General features: G+C 34.2%; 2 protein-coding genes across 2 annotated transcripts in view; one reads left to right on the top strand and one right to left on the bottom strand.

Moving 5' to 3' along the window:
• The window catches only part of LOC100372140 (ras-related protein Rab-40C-like), a 38074-nt gene extending 28116 nt beyond the window's left edge, over nt 1-9958 (bottom strand). Inside the window, exon 1 of the mRNA XM_002741184.4 lies at nt 9543-9958. Coding sequence (XP_002741230.2) covers nt 9543-9708 — 166 coding nt within the window. The 5' untranslated portion in view covers nt 9709-9958. The remainder of the gene's footprint in view (nt 1-9542) is intronic.
• A 34-nt stretch (nt 9959-9992) lies between these two features.
• Nucleotides 9993-21162, top strand: LOC100371993 (uncharacterized). Its single transcript, XM_002741183.4, has 9 exons — nt 9993-10143; nt 10351-10831; nt 11446-11588; nt 12138-12293; nt 13792-13920; nt 14219-14345; nt 15546-15748; nt 16740-16887; nt 17272-21162. Exons 2-9 carry the CDS (start codon nt 10372-10374, stop codon nt 18315-18317), a joined length of 2412 nt encoding a protein of 803 aa, XP_002741229.1. The 5' UTR covers nt 9993-10143; nt 10351-10371; the 3' UTR covers nt 18318-21162.
• Nucleotides 21163-22688: the final 1526 nt, after the last annotated feature.

The following is a 22688-nucleotide window of genomic DNA, read 5'->3' as shown; positions in this document are numbered from 1 at the left end:
CATCAAATGGGCTTTCTTAAATTTCTGTAGACACTATGACAGGAAAATTAACTATGAAGCATACACATGTGCATTTCATTAGTTTTATTACTTAATATTGTTATCCCTATATTTATTGCTAATAACTGATAGAAATGTTCCTTTTCTAAATATGCAATATAATATTACTATTACCACACATAGCGGTACAAGGTAAAGTAGGAATAGACAGAGATATGTAATAATCTATAAGCATCCAAATATTATGGTCAATTTGGTGACAACAATGGTCCTTGTGACAACACCCTTTTGTTAATAAGAAAAGCAACCAGTCATGGAATATTAAAGTATGTCCCAATAACAGCAACACCCCGGTTAACTAACATTTAATTAATTAAGGCCATTCTTGCCAAAATTTTGTTGTAAGATTTTGTCTATTTTTTTATATTTTTCTAAAATATTTTGAATAATTTCAGGATAAAAATATACATAATTTCCTATTGGCTACAGGTCTTGGTCAAAATTTATTTTGTGAAATGTGACATAAGTTGACATTTAAAATTTAAAGACCATGTAGATCATCACTTGAATTAATGCATATCCATTTTCCCTAACTCTGTCTTCAAAATACAAAAGACATTTGCAGTTTTGTGAATTGATAATGTAAGGGAGTCCAAATCATTGAACGCCATAATTTGTCAACATTTTTAAGTATTTTTTTGTTAATTTTAGACCACTTACACTCTCTTATTCGCTACATGTTTTAATAAAAATTTTCATATTAAAACATAAAGTACAAGTCATTGAAAATGACACAATCCCCATTGAATTTTTGAAAGTTCTCTTTGTGCTCGTCATATTAAAACAGAGGGGTTGTTGTGAGCGTGTCCTTGAAACTTGAGTTCCAAGTGGCGTATACAACAGATTGTTTATTTACATCAAAACATGTGTTTCGTGTAGTAGTAATATGGCCAAAAATAAAAACAGCCGTTATTCGGCCATCTTTGATCTGATTATGAAACACACTGATACGTATGATGTATGTGCTAAATACAAATGAAAATGGTACATAAATTGTGGAATATATTAGTAAGGCCAAAACATCAGATGGCTGTCAATCGGCCATCCTTGACCAGATTTTGCAACAAATTGTCATAGACATGCGTCCTAACATGTATAAAGTACATGTATGTGCCAAATTCGAATGAAAACTGACAGAGCACGTCCAAGATACGGTATAAAAAAAACAAGATGCTTGTCAGTCGACCTTCTTTGATCCAATTGCGAAATAAATCGTCATGGACATGTATCCTAACATGTATAATCTATGTACCAAGTTTGAATGACAACTGACAAAGCATGTCCAAAATACAACATTTTCAAAAAACAAGATGGCTGCCAGTCGGCTATTTTGAATCAAATCGCTAAACCACTGCATGTGAATATGTCCCACATAAAGTACTATAGGCACATGCAAAGAATGAACGAAATCGGTCTAAGGGATTCTGAAATATTACTCTGGACAGACTGACACGAACGGATGGACACACGGATGGACGGATGGACAAACAGACAGACAGACTCAGGAACGGTCGGGGACATGTATTCTAACATGTATGATCTATGTACTAAATTTGAATGAAAACTGACAAAGCATGTCCAAAATACAACATTTTCAAAAAATAAGATGGCTGCCAGTCGGCCATCTTTAATCCAATTGTGAAATAAATCGTCACGGACATGTATCCTAACATGTATGATCTATGTACCAAGTTTGAATGAAAACTGACAAAGCATGTCCAAAATACAACATTTTCAAAAACAAGATGGCTGCCAGTCGGCCATTTTGAATTGAATCGCTAAACCACTGCATGTGCATATGTCCCACATAAAGTACTAGGTACATGCAAAAAATGAACGGAATCGGCCCAAGGGATTCTGAGACATGACTCCGGACGGACGCACGGACGCACATACGCACGGACGGAGACCGAATTATAAGTCCCCGTTTTCGGACTTCGTCCGAACGGGGACTAAAAATAACAAGCGCCAGAGTTAATGGAGATGAATTTTCACAAAAATAAAAAATATACCACTTTTTCCAAAAGAACTGATGCTACCTAATTTTATGACTTTTCTTGACGAACACTTTATGATGGAAAATTAAAATTTGCATCACTGATAACAAGACAAAACACATCAGGATTTTAGTTTCTCAAGGTAAAAAAGAACTGAAATAATTCACACTACTATGTATTAATTTATTTTATCTATAAATGCAGCACATGGCGAACACGATGAGTATATTTGATCCAGGACGACAAAGAAACACAATACAATATGATGAATGAGATAGCTGGGTATTACGATGGTTAAAATAACCAATAACAATAGAAGTTATATGTAATGGTTGGTTGCCTCGAAGGTTAATAGATATCCAGACTTACTGTACAAAGGTTATCAGAGAGGAACAGCAGCTTGCGTATCCAGCATTAGCTGTACATTGTATGCCTAGGCAACGATTGTTGTTAGGGTATAAAACGCAGCACTTCAGACAAGTTACATATCAAAAAGATCTGTAAACCGATCAATTTGTGCTGCTGGCAATGTTTACGGTTTGACAGGTAATTATTACTGTACATGAAGGTATCTCGTTTACAGAAGCACTACCAATGAGAGTCGTTATCAAAGCATTTTGCTAGACAATTTTTAAAGATAACAGACCGTCAATGATTTATCAAGAACACCAAGAGTTCAATAGACATCAGACTGAATACATCATAGTCAAGAGAACATTCCTCCCAGAGATAAAATAGAAAAATTATCATGCATACATTCTTGATTGCTTAATGTTTGCAGATAGTAATTACCTAATAACAGTGGTATGATTAGTTGACTTTAAGTAATATTAAAATTGACAAGATGCTCAGTAACTCATGGAACAGATGAAAATATTTAGATGAGAATGGTATCTTGAAAATAAAGTGTGTTATTTTGTTTTTGGCCATTTCATTTCACTCAACTTTGTATTTGTCCAAATCATGCATAATGTACATGATAAATGTTTTGTGACTTCATATGACAGGTTTACACCACTCACATAGGTGATCTCTGACATGCATACTTCACTTGTCTTGCATTCTTACAACACAGTACTTAAAAGCTCTAGTCACTGTGTGGTTAACCAGTCATATTATTTACGATAACAGCAACTCACAACAGCCCATCACATTGAAGATATTTGAATAGAAAGCCCTTACACACATTGACACCTAACATTGTCAGTCTGGTTATTTCATCTATCTCTAAGACATTTCTCAGTAGTTTCGGGATAAATTTGAGACCAAATGAACAATAAAATCGACAGCTGAAATAGGATATGATCAGAATTATTCAAGTGTGAGAATGTGTTGATGTTGTAGTGTCCAAACCAATAAGGCATAAAAGAGAAATGAAACTCCAATAAATTCCTGCTAAATTGCCCAGACAATAAATGGTTCCCATAATAAACAACTTGTCACAAATTTAGAACATAACCATGTCATGTTAAAACAGTGAGAAGGAATTTTGACTATGGCCACAATTAAATTTGTTTCAATATTTATGACACAACACATATTATAGACAAATATTACAATAAGAATTATCAATATTATTAGTTTTTAATATATGATAATATAAAGCAACTAAGAGGTAATCTAATCAAATAGCAATGATATATGCAAACTGTAGAATTTCTGAATTTACATTGTCGTTGGTAAATATTAACTGATTATTGCAAAAATAGTTACTCAAAAAAAGAAGGGCAATATTAACATAATTTATTTTTCATGTATATTTCCTCAGCAAACACACATATGTGTAAACATAGGACACACTTTACAACATAACTATATTGTATTCTCTCTATAAAGCCATTGGCAGATATATACCAGTAGATGGGTTTGTGGAACAGACTTTTTGGAAATGATGTAGCAAGGTGGGATAAGTATAAAATAAGTTTGTCATAAGATTGTGTGTATGATATTTATCAAACAAACTGAAAGTATTGAAAGTATTCGCAAATAACATCACCATACCACTCAGTAGTAATCATTGATTTCATTTTTGGTCCTACAAAATCAACTTTCAATTATTTTCTCCCATTTCTATGTGAATAAACTCAAAAAAGGTGAATCTACAGACCAAAGTGTGAATAAGCCTATTTAGTAGAAAAAATATGGTACAGTACAAGTAGTATAACATACGTATTATTAAGAATGAATTCAACTTACAAAGTATAGATAACCCAACATATTTCTGTAGAAAATTATCTCTGAATTACTAGGGTATGGAAGCGGCAATAATATGAAATGAATTTGGAAAGCAGCCAATTTATAGTAATGATTCCTTCAATTAGAAACTGGCAGATGGCAAAATTAATGGTAGTGTACAGCACTTAATGTTATTTTACGGTTAATTTATCGAACATTATGGAAAATGACACAATAGTTGCATTAACTGGAAATTCACAATCTAGCCAGAAATATGGACATAATTGCGACAAACGATATATTATTGTCCGGCCTTGTATAAAAAGTATTACATAAAATTTTACCGGTAATACGAATGATTGTCAGTAATTTTATACACATTATGTCTTTTATGTGGTATATCTGGGTTGAACAAAGACTTATCGCTGAAAATTGTGGTTCGTTATTCAGCATTTTGAGGCGAACGGTGGAGGGGAAAGGGAAATTATTGATGTAAACATCATGGAATTCAGACAAGTCAATTGCCAAAGAGAGGATGTACTGCGGGCCACAGCACCTATTACATGGTGTTTTATTCGGTAGTTTTGAGAGACATTGGAGCACTACTTTCTTAATTTGATATATGATGATATCACATTATAATATAATTAAAGTCCAAATTATAAAATACATTTTCAGAATTTGAACATGCTAAAAATGTTAAAGACATCGTATTAAGTGTTGCCATCCACTTGCACTGTGTATGACCAGGGGGACAATTTCACACATAAATTTGGAAATTTACTACAATTGTTTTTATTCAAATAATTTATTGATTAATTTGATACAGCAATAAACAATATTGATAAAAATTTAGTTACATTGGCTGGTGAATAAATTAAATGACAAAAAATGCCAAGTTATCAAAGTTACGAAACATTACAAGACCTAAGTTTATGACATTAAAATATTAAATGACTAACTTTATTAACCTTTAATAAAGGTCTGTACTATATGATAAGATTAAAATATAAAGTATATACAATAACTAAATTAATTAAAAAACAAGTAATCATATTCAAATATACCTTCAGAAAGACAAATTGACACAAACAGGTTGCACTGAGCCAATCAGGAAAGATCTCTTAAAAGCTAATATTTGCATAACAAGCTGCCAGCACTGAATGAAATATTGTCATTCAACCTTATGTGGCTTCGAATACCAAGGACATTATGTTTAGAAACTCATGATTCAACAAGACAAACAAGATGATAATGTTTATAATGGTGGAGTGATGGGACCTGAAGAATCCAGTCAAAACAACCATGTCTTTTGTGTGCCCTGAGCTGGTAGTGCCTAGTTTTTACAATGTTGTTGTGTTTCATTCAGCAGCAAGGTTATTGAACGAGGTGAATCTCTTAGAAAATCCCAAATGATTGGGACCTTGGCGAATTTCTGATTTAGGAGAGGGAGAGGTCAATAACACTCATAATCAAAAGTTAAAGCATTCTAAATTTCAGCACAGATCTTAAAATCAAGAATAATTTTAAGACATAAGTTTTTTGTGTGTGTTGTAGAGTTGAATGCAGCTATGATACGTACGGGTAGCTAAACAATGACAATTTTTTAGTTGAGAGGCTGCCACAGGACAGCCAGTTGAACGTTAATAATTTCAGAGAGCAGAGGGCATGTTGCTAGACATACAGGTGATACGCATGAGGAATCCACAAACTGAACTGTCGATGCTGGAAATCTGTTGACAAGAATGCATGATGTCCAATAGTTCAAGGCAGAGAAGAAAGAAAATATCTATGTCTCAATAACACATACAAATGTACACATATAACGTTCCTGTTATCCTATACAGCAGCAGCAATGGATTCCCAAGGCTCAATTCCAGCACAACAAACAAAGTGCCCCCAGAAGCAAAAGATTACATGAATTTTATTTGCTATTTGACAGCTAGCTCATCAGGTTGAGTAACAAGTTGTTTCTACAGAAATTAAATCATCTTTTTGCTTCAGCAATAGCAATGCACATAAAAGCCACCTCAAAGGAAATGGTTCACTGATCATAGTGCTGACAAAAAGCTTGACAGCCGATCATCTACTATGTACATGTAAAAATTGTAATTAAAACGAAGCGTACTGGTGGGAGACCAAGATATTCATGGAAACACTCCTGGATATTTTCATCAGCAATGATCCATCTGTCAATACCCTGCTCAGGATATTAGAATTCTTACGAAAACATGCACATGAATAAAATTACCGATAAATTGTGACCCTCTGACGAGAAAACAATTTATATACTAGTAACCAATGAGGTTATCATTAAACTGTTAATGATATAACCTCGCTATAATAATATACCATTATGATGTGTATATTAAAAACAAACAAGACCATAACCATTTTACTATCATCAGCATATTTAAATCCATGATCACATACCACAGAAAATATCAGGCCGCCAAATTCTAGATTGACTTCTAAATTAATTATCAAATATATGATTTATGTCCATTTCCTGAACTTCCGAAATACACATGGTTTTTGAGAGGGACCCATCAACACTTTGCTTACATGTCTAAATAGAAGCTGACAACATTACATATACAGTAGGGCTTTATTTTAAGACACAAGACATACCACTCCCCTAGGCTTGTAAACAAATAATAAACAGTTTTAACATGGATCAGTCACTTACAGAAACATGATATTTGCACTTTACCAGGGTGCTAGTTAAGATCAGTGATACATTCCTGAAATATTAGTTCAGACTTTATGAAGTGTTTGCACCCTAAAAATAAAAGAAATCAATAGCATTTCCAGGCAAACGTTCAACTTACTTACAAGGAAAAATTTCAATGAATGAACTCTGAAATGTTTTTCAAAAATACAGCAATGCAAAGGTGAATACATTAAATTCGACTGTGTCAAAGATGGAACTGAAAACAAAATACTTGACTGAATAAATGAACATAACTAATTGAGTTTTAAAGTATGTTCAAATATTGAGAATGCCTTTAGTTTCATATCCATGTTCATACAAGGCAAAGCTCTAAGTTTTATTTTTCTGCCTTCTACAAATTTGTTTAATTAAAATTGTGTATTCTCATGCATTATTCACAACATTTAAGAGCAAATTTATGGATACTTTAGAAGACCATGTAATCAGCGATGATATGAGTGGCAACAGGAAATAGTGCAAAATTTATAACCATCATGTTAATATATTTGAGAAAATGCAGTAGATCATTGTGTTGCAAAACCAATTACTGTATGTTTGTGGAATCTAATTAATTAGAGGTTGAGGTAGAAAAATGAAAATAATACTGTAGGAAATGGAAACGGATTGAAGTATTGCATACTTTCACCTCCCCCAGGGACAGTATTATCCATCATGTTTTGTTGAGGGAGGGTATGAAACTGTAGATTATAATATGTGTTACAAAATGGTCATTGTGAAGTGTTGTGTTGTGTTGTGTTTCAAATGGGTCCCATGTGACACTCGTATATGTGCGTAAAATACTGTAAAACGTTTTTACTGCTGGAAATTTCTCGCGATTTCATGATTTTAAGGCATTCATGGAAAAATTTCGGAAAAATCACAGACACCAGAGAAATTTTCACTGCAACAAAATTTTGTGATTATCATTGACTCGTGAAATTCATGAACATTTATTTCTTCTGAAATTAAAGCAGTCTGTAGTACTTTTATGTACAAAATTTTAACAAATGCTGCATAACAATCATAGCCTTTCAATTTTCAGCAAACCATTCAGAACTTAAAGACCCCACCATCACCAACAACAACAAATGTGATATCTATGAACAATAATTAGAATATTATAGACCAGACATACCGATAAGGGTTATTTATAATATCAACGATAATGTTTCAAATGACGACAATAAATAACCTAAATAATTTTAACTGATGAATATATTATACACAACTTGGATTTAGAACTTTAACATACCAAAATCATGCAAGACTAAACAATTTGGAGAAAAAACAAGATAAAGAGCCAAGTGCAAAAGTGGTATGCGTGTCCAGCTGCTGCCATATAATTATACCCTTGTTAGTGCCTGGATCTGTACATGCAACAAGATATACCAATCTATTACCAATACCACAGACACATTTCTCCTGTGTCTCAGCTGTGAGCAGTCTTGTCATAATTTTATTAATCTTAGTGTGTGGCTTAAACTTGTTGTATACCCTACAGGACATAGAAATCTATCACCCTGTATTTGGTTGCTGCGGTCTTATTTTAGTAATCATGATTTGTTGAAATGATAAATTATAGTGTCATCCTTCCAATAACTAGCAGAAAACCACACACAAAGCAATTGGAAAGGAAAACTGAGGTCATGTGGGGTAATGTCTAGCACATGTTGACACAAAGTAAGACTAGCTTTGGCAGGTGACAGTAAAATTGTCAATGTATTATACTGCACAAGTAGCTTGTGGGATAAAAGAAATAATGATAATCTGACTAAACAAAAATAGTGCCAATATTTGCGCACACATGCAAAAATAACAAGATTTATCCATGATGTGAATGAGATACTGACAGTGTACAATGAAATGCCAGCAACTTTTCTGTAACAAATACCCCCCACCCCGCCAATTGACAAGTTCGTAGTTTTGCACATTGCCAGTCAATACTCAATACAATAGAAGTGGCAAGTGGCAGACGGAATAACGGTGAAACGCAATACCCTGTTAATTGAGTCACGGCTTTGTTTTTGTAAGACGCTCGGCTTGTTCCGCTTTGAATTCAACGGAACAATAACACCAGCATATGTTGAAATCGACGATACTGGGTGATGTTTTGGGCTCCCGTTCATTTCTTTGTCCCCGACTCTGAGCTATGTTTTGACATCGTTATGACCGCAAATAACACTTCGATCCGCAAACCAGAGAACCAATCTACATTCACGATCCTTCTTGGTAGCACTGACATCACAGTGCCAAGAACTATCTGTTCGAGCCGGTTGAAACATTGATGATAGCGATTTATCATAAACAACACGTTGTTACGAATGATGAGTATTGACTAATTACTGTGTACATGAATCTACAAACAATATTACATCCGCAATGTGTGTTTTTTTTCACGCAATTGATGATAAAATACCTCAAAACTGTCCGAAAACCAAATGGCTGTGCCATGTTTTTCCAAACAATGCCGCAAACTTCGGCACATTCGTGTCGATAAAATAACGATACGGACAAATAAACATGATGTTATTATGAAACCGATCCGCCGTGCCGTGCCAAGATCGTGCCACCGGTCACATAAATAATACGTCACTCACCATTAGTGTATTGGCCATAGGGCGAATCTGCCACCCCGTCCTCTAAACCACTTAGTATTTCTCCCTTTCCAACATCGCTATCGCCGACGACTAAAAACTTCAACATGTAATCGTAGGGCTTCCCGATGTTTGTTGCACCCATGGTGGATAGCCGATTACACAACATCGGCGGACACGACTAGCGCGATGCGACAATCGGTCACTCACAGAGTAAAGTCGGGTCCGTTTGTTATGCTCAGAAACTAACGTTTTCTACCTGCCCATCATCACGGTTACTATTTAGATATAGACAGCGTACTCCGATCTCCCGTAAAGTTACGTATTATGCTCGAAACTAGAACAAATCCAACAATATCACTGCGAAACAACCACCACAGTCAGCTGTCATGCATCTTCCACTGTTATGTGTTGCGAATGATTTCAATTTCCCAGAAGGCAACATTGTGCGCCTGCCCAGTTCATTTTCTGGGTTCATTCGATGGTTTGTCATTTCCTCTCTCCAATTTTTGTCTGTATTATTGATATTCGACAGATTTTCGCTGGTAAATCGAATATTTTGGCAGGATGGGACTAATTGCCACATGACCGAGACCGTTCTAAGGTAATTGCATATAATACAATAAACTGTCAGAGTATTTCAGTTGTATGTTACTTGCACTATTCAGAAATGTTAGAAACGGCACAAGTCTTGCACAAATTGTGGGAACTCCACTTTGCACATAACATATCCGGGCCTTGAACTTGTGTTGACGATGTAAGTCTGGTTGCGCTCTGAATATACGACCTGCATCTTTTTTCATCTTCTTAGGAATTATAAATAAACCGTGCAATGGGTAGGAAAAGCAGAAAGGTAATAGGAGCAATACGTGCTGCCCAAATACGTTTGATGAGACTTAAAGGAACTAGAGAAAAAGGTTCCAGAAACGAGGATGGCGTTACCATAGAAACTGCTTGCCCAAATGGTGATAATAATGTTGTTGAAAGATGTCATGAGGAGAGAAGGGAAAATAAGAATGTAATGCAAACACAGCACAGAAAGCGCAGGCAAACAGACAGCATTGCCAGCAGAGTCCGTCAAAAGAAAAGACAAAATCTGAACAAAGTCGTGGAAGCTGTAAAGAGGAGGAAAACGAGTCACGATCACAGTGCTGGTGTTTCAAGTGAGACTGGAGTTCTTGATGATGAACAACTTGGCAATATTGGGATTTTTCTTTCTAACCAGACTGGTGTTATACAGCAGCATATGCTACATAATGGAGACGACTGTGCTAGTAACCCTGGTTCAGAAGGTAGGATGAGTGAGTTGGGAACTAGGAAGGCACAAGATTGGCTTTTGAAATGTTGTACAACAGTCTATCATATCGATAATAATGTTAAAATGTCTTGTATGCTTCAGAATACACGCATGATATGTGTCAATTAGATTTCAATAATACTAACAACTGTGGCAGCCAAAACATGTTCTGTATGGTCTTGTTCACTTCACATCTAACTGTGTCTTTTAGATTTAATGGGCATTGAGATTATAGTCAGCCAAAAAGTCCTACTGGGTAATATATTATAATGCAATGTATCATGTTTTACTCTATGGGATAACTTGTGTTCAGTGACAGAATTCTATAATGCTTCTGATTCCAAAACAAAGTGACATCATTCAGGAAAAAGAAACAACAGATGTTGTCATACATATTACCACCTCTTTTCAGGGATGATATTATGTGACCTATTCAAAATATATCAGAGGTTATCAAAATTTATGAAAAAAGAAATATGTAAATGCAGGAAAATATGTTTCCATAGACATTTGGTAATAATATTTGTGGGTATAATGTCCAATCTTTTATACATGGGTTTGGTGTTTCAGCTTATATTACATTATCTTTCATTTTCATTCTGCTATCAGATGAAGAACCATCAGAACCATCTTTGAGAGTATACAATGAGATGAAAAAATTGTATGGCACTAATTTGAAATATAATCTGGTTCGAGATACTTTAAAGCCAGACAGAATGACTGGAAGCAAGGCAATTAGCTCACTACCATGGGTAAGTTATATAAAGTTACTGATAGATACAGTTAGAAATTGTGTCCTAACTGGACAAAACTCTCAATTGCCATCTCCTGTTTCAAGCCTCTCAAAACCCAGAATAATTATATTATGTAGTACAAGAGAAAAGTTCTGTATTTTGTTATTAAATGACCAGGTAGTTGATTGACTACATACCGTGCATCTTTTGGTGGGGGTCTATGTTTCAGATACAAGTGTACTTCATCAATGAAGTATTTCCATTTTTTTTCTGAGCTTCATCAAGATTCCAAAGCTACCATATTAAAATAAAATTATAGCAGTAATTACTGATATGATTATGGTAAGCTATTAAGTGAAAAAAAACCACACAAATTGATTATGAAGTATATTTATATTACCGTAGTCATTCTCTCGGAAGCTAGTTTATGATAACTCCATTGGATATACCGGTAATTATTTGTAATAACCATCCGATTTCAGAAAGAATTACATGTATATGCACTTCCATTGAGGCAGTAATAACAGTAGTAACAAATTAATGGGTATGTTTTAATTTCTAATACAGCAATTATTTGTTGGGCAATCAGATGCATGTGGTGGTGAACTTGGAGTCTATAGTAAAATGCACATCAAGCATAATACAGTGTTTGAGCCATTGACTGGTATGACTATTATGCAGGATGATATTACGACAGATATAAATACAAGATTCTTGTGGCCTGTAAGTACATGGTTAATTTATTTTCATAATTTTAACTTGCATGTATATTTATTAATATCTGTGTGCTGCTCACCTTGTTCCTGACCGGCAATGTAGTATTTGATGCAATTCACTTAATCCACCATTTTGGATTGTTTGCAGTGGCTTGTTGTTGGGTTTTGGTTTGCATACATGTATGTCAGTATTTCATAGGCTCATTTAGTTGGTTCATGTCATCAAGGTCAGTTTGTCGAGATTTCACAGTACATTGTACTTTAAAATTGCAACAGAGTGGTAAAGAGATATTTAGAGGACTATTTTAGTAAATATAGCATGAATAGCTATGAATTAGAATGAATAAAATGGTGGATTTGATGACATACTCAGACAACAATATAGTGTTGGAAATAGATATTTGAAGGACTATTTTAGTGAATATAGCATGGATAGCTATGAATTAGGATGAATAAAATGGTGGATTTGATGACATACTCAGACAACAATATAGTGTTGGAAATAGATATTTGAAGGACTATTTTAGTGAATATAGCATGGATAGCTATGAATTAGGATGAATAAAATGGTGGATTTGATGACATACTCAGACAACAATATAGTGTTGGAAATAGATATTTGAAGGACTATTTTAGTGAATATAGCATGGATAGCTATGAATTAGGATGAATAAAATGGTGGATTTGATGACATACTCAGACAACAATATAGTGTTGAAAATAGATATTTGAAGGACTATTTTAGTGAATATAGCATGGATAGCTATGAATTAGGATGAATAAAATGGTGGATTTGATGACATACTCAGACAACAATATAGTGTTGGAAATAGATATTTGAAGGACTATTTTAGTGAATATAGCATGGATAGCTATGAAATAGGATGAATAAAATGGTGAATTTGATGACATACTCAGACAACAATATAGTGTTGGAAATAAATATTTGGAGGACTATTTTAGCTTTAAATAGATTATTGGAATAGCGTGATTAGCTATAAATAAAATAGTCAAAACAGAGAACATACTTGGACAAAAAGCACTGAACTAGAATTTAATAGTAGACAACTGTGGTAGTACTACAAGCTGTTGCACTGCGTTTTGATCAGTTTCATGATGGAAAGTATGAACAGAAGAAGCACTGATGCAAACTAATCCTATAATTGTATTTGTTTTGTGTCTATTATCTATTTTGTCCATCCTTCTTTGAACTTGTTATTTGTTGGTGCATAACAAACAACAGCTCTCTTAATGTTGAAGGGAAACCTTCCAAGCCCAGGGATTGCACCAAAGAATCATGGGACACTATTGTTTATGTTGTTTACAAAATTAACTATCTTTTGTTACCCATTGTAATTTTAATCAAGAAAGTAAATTTGTTGTGAGATTAGGCTTAACTGGAGTGCCCCTTTAAGGACTTTTTTTCTCCACTACATTGACTTCTAAATTTTTTTTAGAATTGCACATTTTAAGCTTTAAAGAGATGATATTTTTAACTTCACTAGGTTTTTAATGAGAATGGTAAAGTGTCCAACTATTTGGATCTGTCTGATGAGAGCAAATCAACCTGGCTGCGTTATTTGAATCCAGCTCCAAAAAGAGATTTACAAAATATTGAAGTTCGCTATACACAGGTTAGTATGAATGCTGGTAATACCACTTTGGTGATACCGGTATATGGATTTTGTATATCTGTACTTAGTTACAGTAGAAGTCATTGTATAGCTGGGAAATTGCATTAGGCAAAACCCGTCTGGTGATAGATATTGTGCAAAACTGTTATCAAAACAGAAAAAATGTGTAAAAATGCACATTGTTGCACTAGCAATGGGAAAATAGAAAACATTTTATTTTGGAAATGTGCATAGTTTTCAGCCTAGCAACATTCATGCTTACTTAAAAGCCATCCATTTTTTTGTTCTTTACCTACAGAACACCCTCTTCTTTGTGAGTATCAGAAATATCAAGCCAAATACTGAATTATTGTTTTGGTTTTCACCTGCATATTGTAAACTTCTATGTGTACCTTGTGATCCTGAACGACAGGTCTTGCGTACTGGTGAGTATGAGTGGCAGTCAATTCAACCCTGGAAAACCCAACATTTCAAGTCACTACACTAAAAAAAAATTTTGTTTTTCAGACAGGTTTCATTTTTATCATTGTAATTAAGGATCACAGGGTGGAGGGGCACATGTCATTAGTGGTCCAAGTCTATGGGACCATCTTTCTTCCATTTTTTTTCATAAGGTTGTGTGAGAGAACCGCTGAAAGGAATGATCTCAAACTTTTTATGTTGATAGGGGTTAATTTTAGTTGGGTCACATGGTTCAATGTACCGGTACTCTATTGAAAAACAGTGAACTTCGCAAATCCTTAACAAAATTTAGACTTGGCAACCACTGTCTGAAAATTGAAACAGGCCGGCATACAGGATTGGATTTTAAAGACAGAGTCTGCAATATGTGCGACAATGACCATGTTGAAGATGAACAACATTTTGTCACAAATTGTCCTCATTACAATGAAATAAGATTAAAACTTTACATTGTAGCTAATAAACGTATACCAAATTTTGACAAATTTAGTAATGAAAATAAATTCATATCATTACTAAGTGACGAGAAAATGTCTATTCCTTTAGCGCAATATTTAAAAAACTGTTTTAATACAAGACAGCAGCACCTACATAAACTAAGCCAGTAATACATTCCTTGTATTCAACTTATTATCTTTTTTTTTTTTTTTTTTATGCCTTTTTGTTCCCTTACTCTTTATGTGGTTATTTTTCTTTTACTAATATCTGATTTGTAACCCTTTTCATCCCCTCCGGGGGATGTTGTGTGTTAATAAATAAATAAAAAATAAATTGCTCCAATCTGACTTTTTTGCTGTAGCATCATTGACATGTGTGCTGTTAGTATCATGAATAAAAACTACCGTACTGGTATGTCACAATACTTTACAAGAATATTTTACAGAAAAATGGCATAAAATACTTCAAACCCACTAACTTTGATCTGAAATTTATATACATTGTTTACTTAAATGCATTCTAGTTTGAGAATTGTTTCATGATTGGCCACTGTCTTGGATTCAAGAAAACAATTGCTCATACTGTAGTTTCATTGGCTATGTGCTATGTGATGTAGTATTGTTTTATTCTCATAAAAATCTGTTCACATCCCCACATTGATGTAGTGTAGTACAGATACTGTGGTGGTGACAGTTCATTGATTGTTTTAAATTTTCTCCTGTTAGATTGCGACAAGTGTCATGTGCGGTTTGACAATGCTCTCTATACCCAGAAGCATATAAATATATTCCATCCATATGGCTTGAAAACTGACAAGTACACATGCTATCAGTGCAAGGAAATCTGCTATGGTAGAAAGAAACTAATACGCCACATGAAGGAGGAACATGGCACATCGTCAGCTTGGCAGTGTGATGAATGTGGCAAGGTATTTTATTTACTAAATTTTTAAACAGCTTCAGTAAGCAATCACGCAACAAGATTTGTTATAAGATAAATTTTACACCATTACCGGTATGTATGAAATCATAAGCACATAATTTGTCATAATTCATGCATATACTAGAAAAGAAACCAATCTGTCTGTATTATGCCAGGGCGTGATACTAAGGATATTAAAGTCATATAGCCTTGGACAGGTAAATTACCAGACAAATACATAGTAACACAATTAACTAGCATGTGACTGTTTGATCACAAATGTTGCTTACTGATCAATACTAGTTTGTGATCTGCTGGGACAATATTGTTCATAAGTTGTTTCATTAACAGGGATATATTTATGTATATGTGTATTTAATAACAGTAGCAACAAACAACACCATTATTTTTTTTTGGGGGGGGGGGGTGAATGACTGATTCTTACCAACAAATCACATCAACTGCAGGAAATTTAAAACGTCTGTAGAAGTTGGTTCATTGCGTATTATGGTCAGTGCATGACTGACCTAATGAAAATATTACATGCCTTTACTTTCATGCAAATACAATACATGAATTCTAATAGGATTATAGTTTTTTGTGGTCCATTGAAGCTTGCTTGTATTGACCATTGCCACTGCTATATAGTGAACTGTTGTTCAAGATGGCAGCCATCATCAAAGCTTAGCTTGTTTTTATCTTAATGTAAAGTCTGCGACCGTTTTGGAAAGCAAACTTTCAGTGTATCAACTGAGAGGCGTGTAACAAAAATATTACAGCCCAAATTTTAATGTTTATGCACACAAGGAGATTTGTTTCTTATTTTGGGTAAAAAACCACACATGCCAATGGAATAAATACATTAAGTTTAATCCAAAAATCTATTTCACTATAAAGGTATCTCATTTCTTTTTGTAATGGACAAAATCAATATTGTCATACTCTTGTCTATCTTAGGTCCCATGTCATCTGTTTCAACTTCACGTCTTTATTTGCAGGCAGTTCATAGCAATTACTATCTGAAAGAACATAAAAGAAAGGCTCACCTGCCAGAGGAAAAAGCCAAGAAATATCCCTGTGATCAATGTTCGAAAATGTTTAAATGTAGAGCTCACCTTCGTCGACATGTTGAATGCATCCATACTAGTGAGTACCGATCCTAAAAACAAAAGGTTTTACTCTTTTACCTGTGGAGGCGCTGTTCACCTACAAACTTCTTATTGTGTGGCAGCAGTACACTTTTTATATGGATTTGTACAATAATAATAATACACTATTATAGTATTTTATTTTGGAATTAATTTTTCTCTGAAAAACTAATGTTTTAAATTATATTTTTAGAATTGTGATAACACTTATTTTTTTGTAATAATTGTAAATTAATGTATGGGTGATTACAGGATAGAAATTCAAGTTGAAATCGACAGCGAGGAATTCTATTTTGAGAATTCCATGTCCTAATAAGATAGCTTACAGATATCCCATGGTGGAATGGACAATACTGATATTTTTTCCCCTATCAAATTGCAGGGAAATTTGAGCATGAATGTGAACACTGCCATAAGAAGTTCTGTGTTAAGAAATACTTGGAGAGGCATTTGAGAGCACATAAGGGAGAGTTTCCATTTGTCTGTGATAAATGCAGCAAGGGATTTTTTGATTCTCACAGTTTAAAAGTACATCTGTTGACGCACAGTGGCGTCAGACCATACAGGTGCACACTGTGTGATTCATCCACCACCACCAAACAACTGCTGCAGTTCCACATGAAAAAAGCTCATGGATTCACAGATGAAAACATGCCTGAAATTAAGAGACAGGTTGAACTAACATATGATAGTACACCAATAACTGGCTACCGAGAAAGAGAAAAACCTGCGAGACAACGTATATTTCGCTCTCGGTCTAAGTCTAACAGATCACCTGAAGCAGAAGTCCAATCTTCTCAGCCATCAAAAGGAGTGTCCGATGCTGTCGAGAAGATTGCTGTTGATACTTTGCTGCAGTCTTATCAGAATGAGGAAGATCACACGTATACTGAAGCAACAAATACAGACCATCAGACAACCAATATTCAGTATCCAGCTTCATCTGTCTCTCAACAAGAACGTACAGAAGATCTGCAGCAACAGCCTACACCAAATCTTCACACTGTTCCACATTCTGAAAATGTCATATCGCTGAACACTAATGTAGCATCTCACCCTATTCAATCAACAGCTGCCAGCTATGACAAGCCTGAACAGCCTTTAATGACCACGTCAAGTTCTTGCCACTCCATCACTCAACACCAGCACGGAGCCTCAGCGTCATTGACAAGTAACCTCCAACAAACCCCGCCACCATTTCATCACTCACCAGGATCAGAATACACGTACAGCTCTGCCATTGCTGGTTATCACCACAATGAGTCTCACATGGGTAACCATGGATACAATCCTCCACCTATTCACTCGCATCCAACAACAACCTACCCATCGAGTTACCACACTGCTAATGTTGGTCCTTATCCAAATCATCCACCGCATCTCAATGCCCACCATAATTATGTGATAAATCAGGCACCATGGCAATAATGTGACTTCAGCTGAACTTTAACCAATTTTCACTACTATTCAAATGCAGCTCTTAATTGTTCAGTGTCAAGCCTTTTTTACAGACACTTTTCAGTGTTTTATAAAATACATTTAGTGATTACTGCCCTCTGGTGGCAAGAGTTGTTTTACAAAATTTTTATTGTATAGTGGAGCTAAGATGTATAATTCTGATATAAATGTGTTTTGTGATACAATTTAGCAAATTGGAATACTAAAACTGGTACCCAGTTGTATAATAAGTGCAATATATGAGCAATTTTGTGACAGTATTTGGTTGTTTTTGTTTCTATACACTATGTCATATTAACTGTTTTTAAACCAAATTTTTTTTCTCCCTTTTCTTTTTTTCAAATGAGTGAATGTAACATAATTTTCAGCTCATTGTTTTATATATTCCTAACTATTGAGAATATTGAGCAATTTTAATTTGCAGGAATTGGAATATGCATCTCGCATTTTAATTTGTTTAAGAAACTATGTATTTTACATGAGCTGGATATGTGACATGGGACCCATATTGAACATGGTATGCCATGACGACCACTGCTTTTTAACTTTGAAGACCCTGAGGCTGTTACTGTAACTGTAACTTTTTACACTGCCCTTAATGGTATTTACACAACTTGTAATAAGCTGCTGGGTGAACTGGTGAATTTGATGTACCTGTATTATCTTTATTGTCAATCACACTCGTTTAGTTCATCTATTAACAAAATGGCAGGCTCTAAACAATTGCTGCTGATGTTGTCCACACATTCGTTCAGTTTGTACCCACATTTCACAGACAATCTGATGCAATTACTGGAAGCTGTGGAACCATTGGGGGTGCATAAAATATGTGGAACAACCGAACAAATCGGAATAGCTAATAGCTCAAGCCAATTGTTACATTGTCAAAAAATGTTGAATTAAAAACCAGAGGTGAAAAAGCATAAAGATATTACAATGTCGAAAAATTCATAAGACGGCATTGCAGTCATGAAAAAACTCAAAATTCGTCGACTGGTGGTGTATCTCGTGGTTTACAAACCCACTCTCCACACTTTTCAACATTGCAAATTTCGGACCAGTCATAGGTCATGTATAAATTCCCTCAGGGGATCATGACCCACACACGTGACCAGCATGCTCTGGTCAAGTTTACGAAATCTCACTATTATTTTCACTTAAAATGCCAACAAAACAACAACTCGAGCAAACATTGCTTTCAATTGTGAATAGGAAAACAAGTACCGGTATTTTAAAGATATTGTTTAAAGTTATCTGGTTGTTAATATTAATTCCACAATAGAAAAAGAGGGTAACTTTGTGTGTCAGTTTCTCACAAGTTTGCAGTGAAAAATCAGCACGGTTCGACAATTGGATAGACAATGTTGTATTTTTAATTAAGTGAGCCAAAATAAAGTAGTGTCTAGACATAACAGATACTAACTCAAAGTCTGAGACAATGTAGACAATGATTATGATAAACATGGTTGACAATGATTACTGTAAATGCCCCATGTTAACATGTGCCTTTGTTTGCCAACAGATCTTTACTGATCAATATTATATCGACTGTACTTTTGATAAGCTTATAATTATCGTTTCAGTAAATTATCCAACAAAACAAAATGTTGCATTCTACTCATGTTGTCTAGCTGAATTGATTTCTGCTGTACAAGATTTCTCTGATTAAGAGATGTCATGCATTATATATGGTTTCCAAGGTATTATAAAATATTTTGTTTTCAAATGTTTCTTGTATCTTCAGCTCTTGTACATAAGGAAGGTAATGTGTTTGGTGTGAGGATTTTGATCAAATTATTGCATAAGATAATGCAATGATATTAGATTTTGGACCATGTCTGTGCATATTAAGTAGATAATTTGCATATCAATTATCTCATTTCTGTGTATGCAAAATTTCAAAAATGTCCTAGAGGAATTTGATCAAATTTAGCAATCATGACTGTGCATATTAAGTAGCTAATTTGCATAATGTCTCATTTCGACCTGTGTAAGCAAAATCTCCTAACCTCTGATGTCTTTGCTTCTTCATTAACTGTTTGGAATTTTCATTTCTTAAATAGTTATAAAACAACAATGATTGCATATACCCGGTACTCTGTTTACAGCGTTTAACTTCAATTTAAACTATCAAAAGCCTGGATGCCTATGATTTGAAAGTATAGTAGCCTCTCCCCCTCCCCCTTACCCACTTTCAAGATCATCATTGTTGCATACATGGTCTACCTACTTGTGAATCTGTTATTCGTCGTAATTTTTTTTGCAAGTATTCTTTAATTCTAATATTCGACTTTTCCTTCTGTTTTTTTTTTTTACTCATACATTGTATATAGTACAGGAACAATTTATTGTTATTTTCACTGATTTTTGTCTGATTTAGCTGTGGTGTCTATGTATTCAAAGTTGTAATCTGAGGAGACTATAATCTGAGATGTTACTTATTTTGTATCTGAATTCTGTATGAACCAACAATTGCAGACATGAGGCTACCATGTTTGACGCATTTGTTTGTTCACTTAGTTATTTTTGGTTTGTTTTTCAAGAAGATTCACAAAGGTTTAGTTTTGAGCAGCCTGTGAATACCATCATGCGTTTGCTTTTGTGTGCACACACACTTGATAGATCAAATATGAAATGCTAATCTAAACACAAATGAATGTTTTGTAAAATCCCCACAATGCTGCTCCAGACATTAGTTTTTGCCTTGGCTGGCTAAGGTGGTTTTATCGTTAACCAACAGTTATACTCATTATATCATACTTTTGCTTGCAATTGTATATAATAATAAAATAAACATTTCATTTCCTTCTCTGGATATGACTTCTCTGTGCATGATGCTTTAAGCGAAAGTGTGTGGGTTAGTGTGAAATGTTCAATTATAAAAAAGGGACCATGCCTAGCAATGGCAATTTTGGATAGAGCCATAAAACATGTGCATCAATTAATTAAAGCTTATGAAAGTAACTTTCAATCAAGAAACATGCTTCTACTGATTGATTTACTGGCACAGCAAATGGTATTTCTACCGTATAGTACAAGAACTGATGCAACTCCATATGGCTATTGGTGGGGTCCATCGGATAATGTGCTTACCTAGAATATGAGGCTTCATCCTCAAGGGTGAAAGCTGTCAAAACGAGAACCTTACTTTTGAAAGTATTCACAATCATAATATTAGAACTGTCCCAGTCAAGATATGGACTAGAAACTGACGTAATTGGACTAAAATATCGGTCAAAATACTTAACGTTTACTTGAAAGTACTCTCGGCGCAAGAAAGGCATTTAAAATATTTATAAATTTCAATGGTATTTGAATCAACTCATTATTACTACAGATTCGCAATCACAAGTAACAAGAGAGAGAGAGAGAGTAAAATGTAAATGTTTCATCCTCCTTTTTGCAAAAAGTACATATTAAGGAGAATCAATGTGGTGTAGTGACATTGTATATTATAGTGACATTGATGTGAACCAGATAATTTAAAATACGACAATATAAATCTTGTGACTTTGAATCAATGGTTGTTAAAAAGTTTACATAGATAAAAGTAATTATAGCTTAATGGTGGAACAAATTTTCTTAATTTAAGGCTTTGGGAAATCAATTTATTAACAAATGTCAATAGTAACGGTTATCTTTGACGACATTAACTGAGAGAACTTGTCTGATAATATATCGTTTTTGGATATTTTATTGTTTTAGCATGTCGTAAATAATACTAGTTGTTAAAAAACAATTTTCCATGGGTTTACTTTTTTCCCAGATATTTGTAACGCAATTTGTTCTGACACCGTATAGTATTCTTATTAAATCCGGCATGGCCAGCCCCTCGTATTTACATGTAATATTGGCCACTGTTCTTATTTGTGAAATTCTCTCAGAACCATTCCAAACAAATGAATAAATTATAGCGTTAATTTGCAATAGTGTGGAATTAGGTACAACAATGAATTTGAAAGTATACATGAAGTTGGCCGTTACCAATTATAATAATTTGGAGTTTGCTAATTAAGATAAATTTACTGGAGCTTACGGAGTATTGTTTATTATCAGTCGTGAGATTATTTATATTCTACACATGTATTACTTATTTCTGTATACTGTAACATGTTTTATTTTAGTTGAAATTCATTTTCGCTGAAAAGACTTTTTGGGTATTTTGTATGCAGTTTAATTTCATTTTTGACAAGTTGAATATAAAATATATGAAAAAAGGTATAATTGCTGGATTTTATTTTTACTGAATCACCCCCCAGCGAAAATAAATTAAAAGCGAAAATTAAGAATTTACAGTATGTGGTCTAAATACAAATAAAATACATTATTACAAACCTGTGT

This window comes from Saccoglossus kowalevskii, chromosome 8 (assembly GCF_978046115.1).
Source record: "Saccoglossus kowalevskii chromosome 8, keSacKowa6.1, whole genome shotgun sequence".
NCBI lineage: Eukaryota > Metazoa > Hemichordata > Enteropneusta > Harrimaniidae > Saccoglossus > Saccoglossus kowalevskii.
The sequence above is the reverse complement of the archived record's forward strand: the minus strand, read 5'-3'. Positions and strand labels throughout refer to the sequence as shown.

What these genes read in the sequence shown, in the direction of transcription:
- LOC100371993 (XM_002741183.4), top strand. Translation starts at nt 10,372, where the DNA reads ATGGGTAGGAAAAGCAGAAAGGTAATAGGAGCAATACGTGCTGCCCAA. An exon ending in ATACAAGATTCTTGTGGCCT is followed by an intron (nt 12,294 to 13,791) that starts GTAAGTACATGG and finishes TAACTTCACTAG; the next exon opens with GTTTTTAATGAGAATGGTAA. An exon ending in TGTTGAATGCATCCATACTA is followed by an intron (nt 16,888 to 17,271) that starts GTGAGTACCGAT and finishes ATCAAATTGCAG; the next exon opens with GGAAATTTGAGCATGAATGT.